Here is a 16,398-nt window from a genome sequence, read left to right as displayed (position 1 = left end):
TCAACCTTCAGGATTTTGCCGATTGGGGATTTGGTGATAGTAATGCTATTGAATATCACATTGACATTGCTAGACTTTTGTTTTGGAGATGATTGCCTGGATCCTGTCCAGATCTTGAACGTGAGCACAGACTGCTTCATTTGCTGAGAAATTGTGAATGGAGCTGAACATTACAACCACTCAAAACAGTCACACACCTGACTGTACCATAGAGAGATGGGCATTGATGAAATAGCTGGAGATAGTTGGGCTACAATTATTGCCTTAAGCAACTCCTGCAGTAATGTAAAAATGTGGTAGTGCACAGAATCATCCCAAACAGCCTCATCACAGGAGCATTGAATAAAATATGACAGATGAGCAAAAACCAAAATGGCCAAAGAGGAAGTCTTAAAAGAGCACAGCTTGGCCCTAAGCAGCTGAATCATAGAAAGAATCACAGAAACCTTGCAGTGTAGGACGCCATTCAGCCCATCAAGTCTGCCTCGATAACAATCCCACTCAGGCCGTATCCACATAACCCCCAACATATTTACCCTGCTTAAACTACACATGCCAGGACATAAGGGGCAATTGAGCATGGCCAATGCACTAACCTGCACATCTTTGGACTGTGGGAGGAAATTGGAGCACCTGGAGGAAACTCATGCAGACATAGGGAAAAGACGCAAACTCCACACAGGGACCCAAGCTGGGAATTGAACCCAGGTCCCTGGGGCTGTGAGGCAGCAGTGCCAACTGCTGTGCTGCCCATAGCCAGCAACACCAAAATAGTTAAAGTTGGGGTATGTAAGGAGACAGGACTAAATGAGAAGCAAAAAAAACTCAATTTGGATAGTACAACTCTCCACTGGTAAATTTTTCACAGTTTTAATCAAGTGTGATTGCTTTGTAAAAAGGCTTTGAAACCTGTGCTTTTTAACCATCTTTTTGTGACTTACCTATACATTTATGATTCTGTAAACATTTTGTACAAACATTCTAGACGAAAAATATCTTGAATCATTTAGTAAGGAGAAAATTTATTTGGAAATATACAAATTTTAGACCTAGGCTGAGTGAGTTAAAGGTTCAGCGATAGTTCCCCAATCCTAAAAATGAACAGAACTGCCAATACTTAAATCCTAGCTTCTTCTTTATCTGGCTGTCAGATTAATGCAAAAACTACACAGCAAAACTGACCCCAAATTGTCCCAGAGAAACTTCCAATCTAGATAAAATATTGTACTGACCATCTATACTTTTAATCAATGGCAATACTTTCCGTGACATTCACTCAGAGTAGGTTAAATGCATAATAAATAAAGAGAATACAAGGATGTGATCCTTCTGGCCATATAAACATGTATAAATGGTGGAGGAAAGACATGAAACAAAAGAACAAGGACAACAAAGTAGGACTAGCTTGCATGGAGCAGGAACACCAGTTGGACTTAACGTTCCAATAATGTTCTGCATATTCTTGTATATTCAAACCTAATCAGCACAGAGCAAGGATACAGCATGCCAGTTCAGATCTGTTGAGCCTTCACCGTAATCAAACTCCTGCATAACGAGTGGGGGCAGCGAGATCATTAACTCTTAAATATGCGCTGCCACATTTCTTTGAAAGATTCTAGCCTATGTTGGGATGATATGTTGACAGTAACAAAAGTCCTTCAGTGCCTTATCCAAGTAGCTGCTCATCTTGTCCAAGTCTGTGACAGGGGGCATCAGGACACTTGCTGTATGGGGTGTCACAGCTGAATTCAATCCTCACCCCAAGTCCACATACATTCTTCAAAGTAATAGTCCAGGAATGGGGAGCAACGTTCTCAGCTGGTTATCAGCTCTAAGTTCGAACATTAGTCAATAGCACAACCTTGGTTGAGACCAGTTAATTCAGCAAGGATCAAGCATGGAGTTTTCAAGCCTGTAGAGCTGTGACAAAGGGATACACATGCATGCACGCACCCCCACCCCAATATTTCTTAGTTCAGAAGTTTGAGGTCAAAACTGTTGGTCCACTAATAATTTTCTCTTTCTTAATTGGCTCAATGCACAAAAGGCTTGAGATAATCTTCTTAGGTAAGAGGACCAATCAATCAGGCAAAACCGGACCTGCCAAGTGTGAGATGCTTGTTCCGCTGTGGATTATGGAGCATGAAGCAGAGTGTGAAGAGATCCACAGATTTAGCCCATTCTATCCTCTTCCCAGTAGCAGATTACAAAGAGATGAGTGGCAGGGATGGTGGGTCAGAAATGTCAATTTGAAAAAAGAAAATGCATTTTTTGTACTGGGGAAAAAGGATACCTGCAGAATTAAAACATGCTTCACTCAATTTTCCCCAAAGCCAATGAAAGCTCTGTAACTTTCAAATTAAACATACAGCTGCCCCAACTTCTGGTGGCAACTTCGATCTTTGTTCCAAAGTCAGCAGTAACACAGCCAGCTGTCATCTGGAGGCACTGCTTGAGTGGTTGCAAAGTGATGCAGTGACCTGATTCAGACTGTTCAGCAGCAAATTTACTTTCCACATTGAGGAGGCTGGCGAGGATTCTCTGGAAGTAATATTTCCTTACTGAACGACACAAGCTCCCGCAATTCTTTATTTTCGAGCTTAAACAGAAAGAAAACAATATGAGACTTTGTGGAGTTTAAGATATGCTAATTTACAAGCCATTTTTAGATCTGATGTTCCAACTTTTTTCCTTCATTTTGCTTCTGAAGGAGTGAGTCATGCTGAGCTGAGTCTGTAGGTATCAGTTTCACTCTACCAGCTAAATAATGAGTTGGCAGGTATTCAATGACCTCCACAGATGTTGTCTGACTGGCTGGTGGTTTGAGAAGGATCAGGTTGGACTGTGACATCCCTGTTGAAAATCACTACCCAAACTCACATGAAGAACGACCACAAGAGACCAGGGAGGGGTAGAAATGAGCCCTGTTTGTGTATATTGAAGGTGAACCTATGTCAGTGGAAGCCATTGCTGATGAACAGCATGAGAATAAGATTGGAGATAGATCTTGGGGAGCTGGAGACATATGTATGTAAGGAGGGGTCACAGGGGAAGGGGTGGCAGCAAAGTGGGGATGCCAGATTTGAAAGGGAGAGGTGACCATTTACAATATCAGCCAACATGGGGGTCAGGAAGAAAAGCTGGATGGTCAGCAGTTTAGAGGCAATGGGATTTAGGGAGCAGAAGGTGGGCCTGCCTCATGGAAAAGCTGAGCTTGGCGATGATATGAGGTCAGATAGTGGAGAAAGAGGTAATTTTCAAGGTGAAGGCAATGACAAAGAGCAACATGGTAGATGAAAGGAGAAGTGAGGGCTGAAACAACAAAATGGATGGTCTCAATTCTAGTGGCCAATAATTCATGCACTCCTCATTATAGTTAAAGAAAGGGTGGAACGTTTGCACACAAGTATATAAGGAAATGGTGGGTAGTGGATAAAATAATTCATGGTTTGTTTTGTTTCGGTAGAAAAGAATAAGATTCAATAACACTTGATGTGGTCCAGCCAAATGTAGTGGTTAAACCTAGGTCACTCCCCCACAGTTACTTTTTTCAGCATCTGTAAATTTCCAAATCTGCTGTAAGACAACACCAAGCCTGAAGTCCAAAATGCACTGTAAGAGTGCGCCAGCATGCAGAGGGGCCCACTCAGACATCAGAGCAAGATAATGAAAAGGAAACCAAGGATATATTGACAGAATAGATGTTACAATTATCAAGTCAGAACTGCACCTGCATAGGGGCTAAGTGAAATCCTGCAGCACCCACTGAAAATTCCTACCTCCAGTTGGGCTATTTTCTCTTGAACTTGACAATACTCTTGATCATCCACTCGAACGGCTTTTCTCATTACTGTGGCCATGTCACATATCTGTTCTACCTGGGTTTGCAGTTCCTGGAAGTACAATAATCAGCAACGATTATTCAGCTCCTAGCTAAGTCAGTCTTGGTCGACACTGAATAATTCAGCTCTGTAAACCTCAATCCACCAGGTTGGGAATTGGAAAGAGACTGCTGGAACTCTGAGGATTGTGGTCAGATGCTGCATGGGCCAGAGGTACTGCAAGAAAGTCAGAGAGCATTCCAATTCTCACCAATCCCATTTCAAAGAGAGTGTACATTGGCCAAGGACATGTTCAGGCTCTTTGTAATTCCCTAGTCAAATAACTCAACAATGGGTGTTGTACAGAAACCCAGCAGAGCCTTAATTCAGTATCTTACTGAAACTGAACTGGTAACTTTTTGTCCTTGAATAAACTGGCATTCAGTACTTTGAAATAATCTAGAGTGGTGAATCAAATGTACACTACAAGGCTTAGTTAGACAAAGCTGTAGCATACAATAAAAACTCTCTTTACAAACACAAACCTAGATTACAGAAACAGAAAAATGCTTTATAATCTCAGTGCCTGAAAACATTAAAAAAAGGTCAAAATGAATGCAGCATAACTCCACGAGAATCCTCCAACAGGCACCATTTACATTAAGTTGCACCTAAACCCATACAGAGCAGAGAACATCATGTCACAGAACAAGTAAGCAGAGCCAGTTTGCTTAAGGACCTTTACTGCAACCTTTTCCAAAGTTGCAAACTTCTCAATTCAAGTGTAAACTGAGACAAATTTGCAAATTGAGCCTCAAAGGGAAAATCCTCTTGGCTTAAGATAGACAAATTGAGGAAAGAGCCTGCATGTGTATATCAGAATAGAGTTAGCAATGCAGCTTGTTACCTGGGAATGCTCCTGGTGTAAAGTGGTAATTGGTGCACTATCTAGCTTTCTCTTTGATGCTATAAGCCGTAGCATCTGCTTTCGGTATTTACTCATGATGAGTTCTAAGGCATAGCGGTGTTCCTCCAGAGAAAGCCATAGCTCTGAGAAACAAGAAAAGCCACCAGCAAGTTAAAAGACAATTACTGTAGTCTGAGGCTGTGAAAGTAATAAAAATATTCAAAATAATCCTCACTGCTGGTCTTCACTTCCTTAAGAATACTGTATTACCTGGGTGAAGCAGGAAGTTCCCTCCTTGATGTATCATCCTCATAGGAATTTCTGGCTGATCTTGACCAGGGCGTCCATGACATCACAGTTGCTGTTCCTGAGCTAAGGGGCAGCACAGTTGTTAGCACTGCTGCCTCACAGCGCCAGGAACCCTGGTTCAAATCCAGCCTCGGATGACTGTGTGTGGAGTTTACAGTGTTTACTAATTTACAGAGTCTACTAATCAATCTCTGATTTATCTACAGCACTCAGACTTGTCGGGGCCACTGATTCAAAGACTCCTGTTACACTCAGTTATTGTTCAAATGACTAATTTTTTACAAATAAATTTAATTTTGAATCTGAATGGTTCAATTCAACTGCCTTCATTCTGCAGTGCACGTTTGATATTTCCCTTCGATGAACCCATTTTCACAAAAGCTAGTTGAGTTACTGCATAATTTCTATTCTTCAACAGTTTAAAATGATAAACTTTCACACAAGCTTTCTGCCCTTTACACATTCACTCCTGTTGAGAAAGTTTTACAGGTTCTGATAAATCATCCAAAAAATCAATTCTTCAACCTTGATTAAGTAGCCTGATATTCTTGGCCACAGTTCTCACCAGGAGTCGAGTTGCTGGATTAAGATCAGGAGCAGGAAGCACCTGCTTTCTTTCCCATTAAAGCCCTGGACAGCGACTAAACTGAATCAGTTCTGTTAGTACCCCAACTAACACATCACAGCCAAGATGGCATATCTTATCACAGGGACCATAAAGTTTAACCTGAGCCTTCATTCACCCTCACATTTACATCTTTCAGAAGAGACCACTACCCAGAGGTTCAGGATTGGGAACTGTGGCTGGCTTTCATAGAATCCCTACACAGTGCAGAAGGAAGGCACTCGACCCATTGAGCCTGCACGACAACAATCCCATCCAGACCCTATTGCTGTTACCCCATGTATTTACCCTGCTAATCCCCCTAACCTAAACATCTTGAGACACTAAAGGGCAATTTAGCATTGCCAATCAACCTAACACGCTCATCTTTAGGCTGTGGGAGGAAAAACATGTGGATACAGGGAGAACATGCAAACTCCACACACAGTCAGTCACCCAAGGCTGGAATTGAATCTGGGTCCCTGGCGCTGTAAGGCAGCAGTGCTAACCCCTTAGCTCAGGAGCAGCAACTGTGATGCCAAAGATACCCTGGTCGAGATCACCTAACACTGTATAGATCCGTGACAATTCAAAACTGGGACACAAATCCTCAACAGGACCACAACATGTAATGCCTCTACCTATGGTGGGGGAATATCATCCACTTTTAAACCAGCTGTTGAAGATTAAAGAGTAGAAGATATAGCAACCAGAGTCCAAAGGAAATAAAAAGTGAGGAGTGCGTGCAGTACAAAATTAGAAAGTACAGGCAGCCCACGAAAGAACGTTGCTTTCAGGGACCAACTGTAAATTGGAACCAATTTTCCCAGAGGAACAATGGTATAAATGGGAGATTTGTTCCCAAACCAAGGGTGGAAATCACTCATGGGGTGCCTGGAGGAGAAAAATGTTCTCACTTCTTGCCCAGTCAAATTGTTGAGGTGACTGATGTCTGCACACCTTAGCACAAGTTCCTTGGTTACAGTAGGGAATACAATGAAGCCATCAATCACTGTCAGTTACCTGTTTAATCTTGAACTATGCAAATCTGAGTGCTTATTAAATACAACAGCATTCAAAACATGGAGTTTTTGTTAAAAAAATTTAATAGAATAAAACATTAATCTCTAACTTAAAAGTGATGGTTTGAACTGTCCAGTCATACGGTTGGGCAGTGCAGATCATCAATGCGTATGGCATCGTAAAGTCAAAACCGATGTTACACGGTTAAAATGAGGTGTCAATTAATAAACATAGCAAGTGCCATTCCTTGCAACTCAAATGCTGTAAAGTTGAGGACTGCGTGTATACAAACGTTCCCCAACTTCTTTGTATTGGCATCCTGTCATTGAATCTAATGATAGGAACATTCAAAAGGTAGGCAGTTTTTTGCTACTCTTAACTAGGAAAAGAAATGCTATAATGACTCGTTTCCTACTAAACATTTACACAAAGTTATTTGACAATTGGACATTTTCAAGCTTCCAGAAATACGCAACATTCATTTCATAGTATCCAGTTGGGAATTTGGGTGTTATCGCTTTCCCTTTGGAGAAGGGGTTTTTTTTGTTTACAGGCTTTTACTTTTCAGCTGCCTCTATGCATCCACACAGAGAAACCAAAAATTAGGAATGAATAGGTATTAACTGGGCAATCCCACTCTAATGTTCGCAAATAACAGGAATGACATGATTTTCACATTTCAGAGTCAGTTCTTTCTACAAACTGTGTGAAATTGGACACTGTCCTGTAAAATCACACTGAAAATGTACCAAGTAAAACTCTTGGTTGAGGAACTATGTTCTCATTTCCCTCTGCTTCTCCAAGCCTGGGCTTGCTAAGTAATTATACAGAGGGCTCTAAACCAGGCAGGCTCTTCACTTGATGTGCTCACTGAAGATAAGGAAAAAGATACATTAAAATCAAATTTGCTCAATATTTAACCGCGCATCTTCTTGTTAACATGTGGTAGCTAGAACATATCGATCAGACTGTAATTGTGATTGAACTGAAATAACTAGCCATTAGTTCACCATACACAGGTACTGTAAATAGGTTTTAACAAACAAGAAAAACCTTTATTTTCCTGCTGCAGATCCCGGATCTGTGTGTTCTCCTGAGAGAGGATAGCATGCGGCTTGTGACTGGCCAGCTTCTTTAACTCAGCAAGATCTTCCTGGTTCTGGAAATAGAGCAGAGCAAAAATCACACACAATCTGCAATCTAAACTGTCACCATTTTCCCTACTCTTCTGAACTTGTAAGTCTGCTGCTGTTATTTTCACTTTATAAATTGTTCATAGAACACAGTTACACGGATAATTGTTAATTAGACCAACACATGGAGCAATTATCAAATCAGTTTTAATTGGCAGATATATTTCATTCATGCGGTTCCAATTCCGGTCTGCTCCTACTCCCAGCACCAGGCTGTTCTCGTCCCTGGGAATTCTGAGCTTGTGAAGTGTTTCATTGCAACTCTGTGATCTGCATCAGAGGGCCCCAGCCCTTGCTGGGAATTAAATGGTCAGCAATAATCATGTTTAATGATTGAAACCAGCTAATGGGAAAAGGTTTACCAAGGTGAAGAAATGAACCCTCGGTGTAGTGAGGGACTGCAGTAACGAACGTGCCAAGGCACTGCTAACATTTAGGCTTTTCACAGTTAGGAGCTCGGTGGAACAAAAAGGACACTAAGCAGGGAAAGGTGAAATTAAGGCAACCTGACCAAAAACTCAGTCAGAAATGAGGTTTTTAAAAGGAATGAGGTGGAAGTTCAGAGAGTAAGGGTCAGATGTCTGAAGTTCTGCTGCCAGCGGTGGAATATCCATCAACACTGAGCATTCCTGCAGGGTCAGCACTTGTTGCTCATCTCCACACCACCCCCCTGCTCAAGGAGATGGTGAGGAGCTGCAGGTCACATGGTGTAACTACACCCACACAGCAGCTGGGGAGAGAATTCCAGGATTCAGTAAGATGTGAAGGAACAGTGATGCAGTCTTAAGTCAAGTCAATGTGTGGTTTTGACCGATTGTGGGCTATGTGTATAAAAGGTGTGGTTTTGAGCGAACTTGCAGGTGGAAGTGTTCCTGTGCATTTGCTACCCTCGTTCCTCTGGGTGGTAGAGGTCTATGTAGATTCCTCCCCCCCACCCCCCTTCCTGTTCCACAGCAACTTGTGCACTTCCTCTTCACCTGGCCACAGGGACTGAAATGCTTTAAGATGGCAATTCACTCATCACCGTGGCAAAGACAACTAGTGATGGGAAATAAATGACAGTTGGGCCAACAGCACCCATGTCAAGAAATAATTTCTAAAACGGGGGGGGGTGTGTGTGTGTGGCTGATACCGGAGTTGAGGGGGTTGAGCTATGAGGAGAGGCTGAATAAACTAGGCTTGTACTCGTTAGAGTTTAGAAGAATGAGGGGAGATCTCATTGAGACGTATAAGATGATGAATGGGATGGATAGGATAGAGGTGGAGAGACTCTTCCCGCTCAGAAAGGACAGTAGGACTAGGGGGCACAGCCTCAAGATAAAGGGGGGGCGGTTTAGAACGGAGTTGAGGAAGAACTTCTTCACTCAAAGGGTGGTGAATCTCTGGAATTCTCTGCCCGTTGAGGTGGTGGAGGCTACCTTGCTAAATATTTTTAAGACACAGGTTGATGGGTTTTTGATAAGCGAGGGGATTAAGGGTTATGGGGAGAGGGCAGGAGTGTGGAACTGAGCCACGACAGATCAGCCATGATCTTATTGAATGGCGGGGCAGGCTCGAAGGGCTAGATGGCCTACTCCTGCTCCTATTTCTTATGTTCTTATGTTATGTTCTTATGTGTGTGTGCGCGCGCGCGCTGGGGGTCCTGTGATGGAGGAGGCTGCAGAGTTGGGGGGAGGCCCTGAAAGGTATAAAGTTGAGGACAGAAGGAACAAGGGCAGCAATACACAGGGAAGGTGATATGGACTGACTGAAGCACTGGCACAAAGCAGTTTAGAAACACAGAAAGCAGCAGCTGTTCCCTGGTGGAACTGTATAAGTTAGTGTTTCAGATTTGTCAGCTGGTTTTAGACTCACTCTGTCTGGGATTCCTGTCCCAACTTCCTTCATACTCTCCACACGTTTATTCAGTGCTGTCGTCTGCTCGATTAGAGATTCAGCTGCATTATCATGATCCTTCAGTCTCTCCACTAAGACCTTTGCATCAGCCAAGACCTTCTCTATTGTACATGCCATTGCCTGGGAACAGAAACAGAAACACAGCTGGTTTTCAGACAGCTTATTTCCACTCTCGCTCAGAGAACATTCAAAGTTTTTTATTCACTCCCGCCCCTCCTCCACCTCATCCTGAAGCAGTCTTGACTTCTCCCATCTCTAGCCCAGGAGTATTAAGAGCATGAACAATGCTCCTGTCACTCTTGGATCAGAAACTGCTCCTGGAATCTCTGATTTGAAGGCTCACTTGTACAATGAATTCACCATAATGGCATCTTGGATAAAATGGTCTCTATCAAAACCAATAATTCAACATCATCTCCTGCTAAAAAGATTCCCAGTAGCACAGCAGAATTAAATTGGGATAGTCTAATGTTCAGAGACTAAGAAAACATAAGTAATGGATATAGGCCATTCAGCCCCTCAGGTGCATTCAGCCATTCAATTAGATCATGGCTGATCTGATTGTGACCTCAACACCAAGTTCCTACTTGTCCCCAATAACCCTCAACTCCCTTGTTAATCAAAAATATGTATCACTTACCTTGAATATATTCAATGACTCAGCCTCCACTGCTCATTGGGGGTAGAGAATTCCACAAATTAACAATCCTCTGAAGAAAGAAATTCCTCCTCATTTCCTTCTTAAATGGGTGACCCCTTATTCTTAAACAATACCCTGCTCCATTCTAATTCTTCCACAGGGTGAAACACTGTCAATCCCCTTCAGAACCTCAGTAACTGTTTCAGTAAAATCATCTAATTTTTCTAAATTTCTAGACCATGAGAATGTGTCTAACCTTCTCGCATTAGGCAACTCCTGCATTTGAGGAATCAACCTAATGAACCTTCTCTGAACTGCTCCCAAAGCAAATCTGTCCTTCCTTGAATAAGGAAACCAAAATTGTACACAGTTTATGAGGGGGAGCAGTTTCTCCCAGTCAACTATGCAGCCATACACCCCCCCCCCATCCTCCACCCCCAAATCATGATTTTGGACACCTCTGTCAAATCTCCTTCTGGCTTTCTCCTTGTAGAGAACAGTCCCAACCTCTCCAATCTATTATAACTAAAGTTCTTCAACCCTGGAATCATTCTTGTAAACATCTTCTGTACACAATATTCCAGCCAAGGTGTAACTAGTGTCTTGTACAAGTTCAGCATAACCTCCTTGCTCTTGTACTCTAAACCCCTATTAATAAAGCTATATGCTTTATTAACTGCTCTTTCCAACTATCCTACTACCTTTAATGATCAATGCAAATACACACCCATGCCCCTCTGCTCCTGCATCCCCTAAAAAAAATTACCCCTTGTTTTATATCATCCATGTTCCTCCTATCTACTACATCACCTCACACTACTCCACATTGAACTTTATGGGCCACGTATTTACACACTCCACCAACTAGTCTGTGGCCTTTCGAAGTTGTACGCTGTCCTCCTCTCAGTTTACAATACTTCCAAGTTTTGTGTCATTCATAAACTTTGAAACTGTGCTCTGTCACCAAGATCTAGATTATTAATAGATATCAGGGAAAGCAAGGGTCTCAATACCAACCTCTGGGAACACCACTACAAATCTTCCTTCAGCCTGAAAAATATCCATTCAGCCAATTTTATATCCACGTTGCTACAATTCCTTTCATCCCATGAGCTTTAGCTTTTCACATAAGTCAGTTGTGTGGTACTATATCAAATACTTTCTGAAAGTCCACGTACACCACATCAACAGCATTATCCTCAATAACCTCCTCAAAAAACACCAGCAAGCGTACAAGATAGTGTAGCATGATTTCTCCTTTAGAAACCCATGCTGACTTTCCTAATCAACCCAGATTTTTCTAGGTGATTATGAATTCTATCCCAAATAATTATTTCTAGAATCTTCTCCACCACCGACATGAAATAAACTGGCCTGTAATTGCTGGGGCTAACCTTACAAACCTTTTTGTAATAAGGGTTAACATTTGCCATTCTCCAATTCTCTGGCACTGCAAAGTTCAAAGAAGACTGGAAGATTACGGGCAGCACCCTTGTCATTTCCATTTTCACATCCTTCAACATCCTTGGATACATCTCATCTGGTCCTGGTGACTTGTCAACTTTAACTGCCAACAGTCTATTCAACAATTCCTCATTAATTTTGAGCCCTTCAAGGGATACAGTTTCCTTCGCTTCACCTCAGTAGCATTAACCTCTTTGGTAAAGAGGGATGCAAAGTCTTCATTTAATATCTTGGCCTCCATGTGTAAATTCCCTTTTGTGGCCTTAACTGGCAGTACACCTTCTACCACTCTTGTAATGCTTATAGGCTGAAAGACTTATGTTGATAGCCAGTCTTTATACATAATCCCTCTTTACTCCTCTAATGAACTAGTCTTGATGGGGTCTCATCAATGTCATGTGCAGTTGTAGCAAGGAATGAGTTTAAAAAAAAGGATTAGGAGAGCTAGGAGGGGGCATGAGAAGTCCTTGGCGGGTTGGATCAAGGAAAACCCCAAGGCATTTTACTCTTATGTAAGGAATAAAATAATGACCAGGGTGAGGTTAGGGACGGTCAAGGATAGTATTGGGAACTTGTGCATGGAATCAGAAGAGATAGGTGAGGCATTGAATGAATACTTTTCTTCAGTGTTCACTAAGGAGAGGGGACATGTTTTTGAGGATGAGTGCGTGATACAGGCTGATAAGATGGAGGAGGTAGATGTTCTGAGGGAAGATGTATTAGTAATTTTGAAAAACCTGAGGGTCGATAAGTCCCAGATGGGATATATGCTAGGATACTTTGGGAGGCATGGAATGAGATTGTGGAGCCTTTAGCTTTGATCTTTGGGTGCTCACTGTCCATGGGGATCATGCCAGAGGATTGGAGAGTGGCGAATGTTGTTCCTCTCTTCAAGAAAGGAAATAGGAATGACCCTGATAAATATAGGTCAGTTATTGGAAAAGGTCCCGAGGGATAGGATTTATGACCATTTGGAAAGATGCAGCTTAATCCAGGATAGTCAGCAAGGATTCGTGAGGGGTAAATCTTGCCTCACAAATTTGATTGAATTCTTTGAGAGGTAAATAAGTGTGTAGATGAAGGTAGAGCAGTTGATGTAGTATACATGGATTTTAGTAAGGCGTTTGATAAGCTTCCCCATGGTAGGCTCACGAAGGAAAAAAGGTGGTGTGGGATAGAAGGAAATTTGGCCGATTGGATAAGTAACTGGCTATCTCAAGAAGTGGAGATGCCGGCGTTGGACTGGGGTAAACACAGTGCTGTTACATGCTGTCTGAGGCCAGAACTCTCCATTCACCTAACGAAGGGAGAAACCCCAAAAGCTTGTGAGTTTACTATCAAATAAATCGGTTGGACTTAACCTGGAGTTGTCAGATTTCTTACTGTATCTCACAGAAGACAGAGGGTGTGGTGGAGGGAAAATTTTCAGACTGGAGACCAGTTACCAGCAGTGTACCACAGGGATCAGTGCTGGATCCTCTGCTATTTGTGATTTTTATCAATAACTTGGATGAGGAAGCTAAAGGGTGGGTTAGTAAATTTGCTGATGATACCAAGATTGGTGGAGTAGTGGATGAGGTGGAGGGCTCTTGTAGGCTGCAAAGAGATATTGATAGGATGCAGAGCTGCACCAAAAAGTGGCAGACGGAGTTTAACCCTGATAAATGCAAGGTGATTCATTTTGGTAGGACAAACTTTAATGCAGATTAGAGGGTCAATGGCAGAGTTCTGAGGAATGTGGAGGAACAGACAGATCTTGGGGTTCATATCCATAGAACTCTGAAGGTTGCCACTCAAGCGGTTAGAACATGAAGGAGGCTTATAGTGTGTTAACGTTTATTAACAGTGGTTTAAGTTTAAGAGCGGGGGCAGGGGCTATGCTGCAACTATACAGGTCCTTGGTGAGTCCACATTTGGAATACTGTGTACAGTTCTGGTCACGTCACCACAAGGATGTGGAAGCATTGGAGAGAGCGCAGAGGAGATTCACCAGGATGCTGCCTGGTTTGGAGGGTAGATCTTATGAGGAAAAGTTGTGAGAGCTGGGGTTTTTCTCTTTAGAGCGGAGGAGGATGAAAGGCGACTTAATAGAGGTTTATACGACGAAGAGGGGAATAGACAGAGTGGATGTTCAGAGACTATTTCCTCAGGTAGACATAGCTGTTACTAAGGGACAGAACTATAAGGTTCATGGTGGGATATATAGGAGGGATATCCATGCTAGATTCTTTACTCAAAAGTGGTTGGGGTATGGATTGCACCGCCTGCTGTAATAGTGGAGTCAGACACTTTAGGAACTTTCAAGCGGTTATTGGATAGGCACATGGAGCACACCAGAATGATAGGGAGTGGGATAGCTTGATCTTGGATTCGGACATAGCTTGGCACAACATCGAGGGCCGAAGGGCCTGTACTGTGCTGTACTGTTCTACGTTCTAAGACATTCCTACTTCTATTGCAAAAAGGGGAAGGGTATAAAGATCAAGATTCCATTTGCCTTCTGATTTTCCTGCTGTACCTTTTGTGATTCATGCATCAGGCCTACTTGTCTGTTGGACTGGCAAAATACTATAGAAAATCCTCCTGCCCTTCATACTCCCACTGTACCAGTCCATACTCGGATAATTCACCTCTTCCTTATAACAGCTCTATGATCATTGCACCTCCCGTCACACCACTCTCCACCCCCCCCTCCCTTCCCCCGCCCCCCCTTAGCCCCCTTCCCCCCCTCCCCCTCTCCTCCCCCCTCCCAGTTGCTGTTCTGTCTCAGTTTGAATCCTGTGTCTCTCAGTTACTACCATTACCTTTCTCACTGCTGCTCTTTATTCCACCCTCGGCAAATCCCTCTCCTCTCCCGGCATTCTCCCACTTCCGCACCAACGTCACTTCCGCTTCAATTCCAGCAGCCCCGGGTCCTAGTGCCATACCCCCTTCAAAACCAGTCCTCCCTTAGTCTCCCCCAGGTCCTAGTGCTCACCCACAAATATAACGTTGTCATTTCATTTGCTGTGATACAAATGAAATAATACCTCAGTGGTTACTCTTCATTCACACACAACACTGAAAGCAGGAGTAGACCATTCAGCCCTTCAACCCTGCGCCACCATTCAATAAGATCATAGCTGATCTATTCTGGCCTCAACTCCTTTTCCTCATTTCCCCATTTCCCTCTATTTCTCAATCTTTCAATTATACACTCACATTAAATACTTATTATGATCCAGCCTCTACTACCCTTTGGGGCAGAGAATTCCAGAGATTCACTACCCTCTGCGAGAAGAGATTTCTACACAGCTCAGTTTTAAATGTCCGGCTCTTTTTAAATAAGAACAAAGAAAATTACTGCACAGGAACAGGGCCTTCGGCCTTCCAAGCCTGCACCGACCATGCTGCCTGACTGAACAAAAACCCCTACTCTTCCAGGGACCATATTTCTCCATTCACACCCTATTCAGTATTTTTCAAGACACTAGTCTTGAGAAGTCACTATTGTATCTGCTTCCACTATCTCCCCTGGCAGCGAGTTTCAGGCATCCACTAGCCTCTGTGTAAAAAACTTGCTTCATACAGCTCCTTTAAACCTTGCTCCTTGCACCTTAAACCTATGCCCCTTGGTAATTGACTCTTCCATCCCGGGAAAAAGCTTCTGACGATCCACTCTGTCCATGCCCCCCATAATCTTGTAGACATTTATCAGGTCACCCCTCAACCTCCATCGTTCCAGTGAGAACAAACCAAGTTTCTCCAACCTCTCCTCATAGCTAATGCCCTCTATACCAAGCAACATCCTGGTAAATCTTTTCCGTACCCTCCCCTCCCCAAAGCCTCCACATCCTTCTGTAGTGTGGTGACCAGAATTGAACAGTATATTCTAAGTGCATCCTAACTAAGGTTCTATAAAGCTGCAATGTGCCTTGCCAATTTTTAAACTCAATGTCATAGGCCTTCTTGACTACCTTCTCCACCTTTGTTGCCACTTTCAGTGACCGGTGTACATATACACCCAGATCCCTTTGCCTATCAATACTCTTAAGGGTTCTGCCATTTACTGTATTTTTCCCATCTGTATTAGACCTTTCAAAGTGCATTACCTCGCATTTTTCCGGATTAAACTCCATCTGTCGTCTCTCATCCAAGTTGCCAAATAATCTATATACTGCTGTATCCTCTGATGGTCCTCATCACTATCTGCAAATCCACCAACCTTTGTGTTGTCCGCAAATTTACTAGTCTTGTAGTTTTGTCCCCTTGTTCAAGATGAGTGAAAACATCTCACCATCTATCTGTCAAACCCCCTCAAGATCTTACATGTTTGAATAAGGTCACCCCTCACTCTTCCAAAGTCCAAGGAATACTGATCCAGTCTATTTAGTCTCTCTTGATAGAACAACCCTCTCATCCCAGGAATTACCCTGCTGAACCTCCTTTGGACTACTTCCATTGTTACTAAATTGTTTTTTTAGATATGGGGACCAAAACTGTATGCAGTACTCCAGGTAATGGGTCACCAACATCCTGTACAATTGCAATAAAGCCTCCCT

General features: G+C 42.8%; 1 protein-coding gene across 2 annotated transcripts; it reads right to left on the bottom strand.

The window, feature by feature from the left end:
• Window positions 1-1,002: 1,002 nt before the first annotated feature.
• Window positions 1,003-14,725, bottom strand: sike1 (suppressor of IKBKE 1). 2 transcript variants are annotated; one of them, XM_080210164.1, is made up of 6 exons: window positions 14,662-14,725; window positions 9,712-9,873; window positions 7,718-7,823; window positions 4,729-4,871; window positions 3,780-3,893; window positions 1,003-2,599 (listed from the first exon to the last, which is right to left on the bottom strand). In XM_080210164.1, exons 2-6 carry the CDS (start codon window positions 9,868-9,870, stop codon window positions 2,507-2,509), a joined length of 615 nt encoding a protein of 204 aa, XP_080066290.1. In that variant the 5' UTR covers window positions 9,871-9,873; window positions 14,662-14,725; the 3' UTR covers window positions 1,003-2,506. The 2 variants fall into 2 exon arrangements, with proteins under 2 accessions (XP_080066290.1, XP_080066291.1); XM_080210165.1 differs by lacking the exon at window positions 14,662-14,725 and adding an exon at window positions 10,394-10,689.
• Window positions 14,726-16,398: the final 1,673 nt, after the last annotated feature.

Source organism: Carcharhinus amblyrhynchos, chromosome 22 (assembly GCF_965287045.1).
Source record: "Carcharhinus amblyrhynchos chromosome 22, sCarAmb.v2.hapA, whole genome shotgun sequence".
NCBI lineage: Eukaryota > Metazoa > Chordata > Chondrichthyes > Carcharhiniformes > Carcharhinidae > Carcharhinus > Carcharhinus amblyrhynchos.
This window is presented reverse-complemented; position numbering and strand designations above follow the sequence as displayed.

Bases quoted from the DNA above. Each gene is read 5' to 3' on its own strand.
- sike1 (XM_080210164.1), bottom strand. From the start codon at position 9,870: ATGGCATGTACAATAGAGAAGGTCTTGGCTGATGCAAAGGTCTTAGTG. The intron at 7,824-9,711 runs GTGAGTCTAAAA...CTCTATTTCCAG, and splicing joins GGACAGGAATCCCAGACAGA to AACCAGGAAGATCTTGCTGA. The intron at 2,600-3,779 runs GTAGGAATTTTC...TTTCTGTTTAAG, and splicing joins AGAAAATAGCCCAACTGGAG to CTCGAAAATAAAGAATTGCG.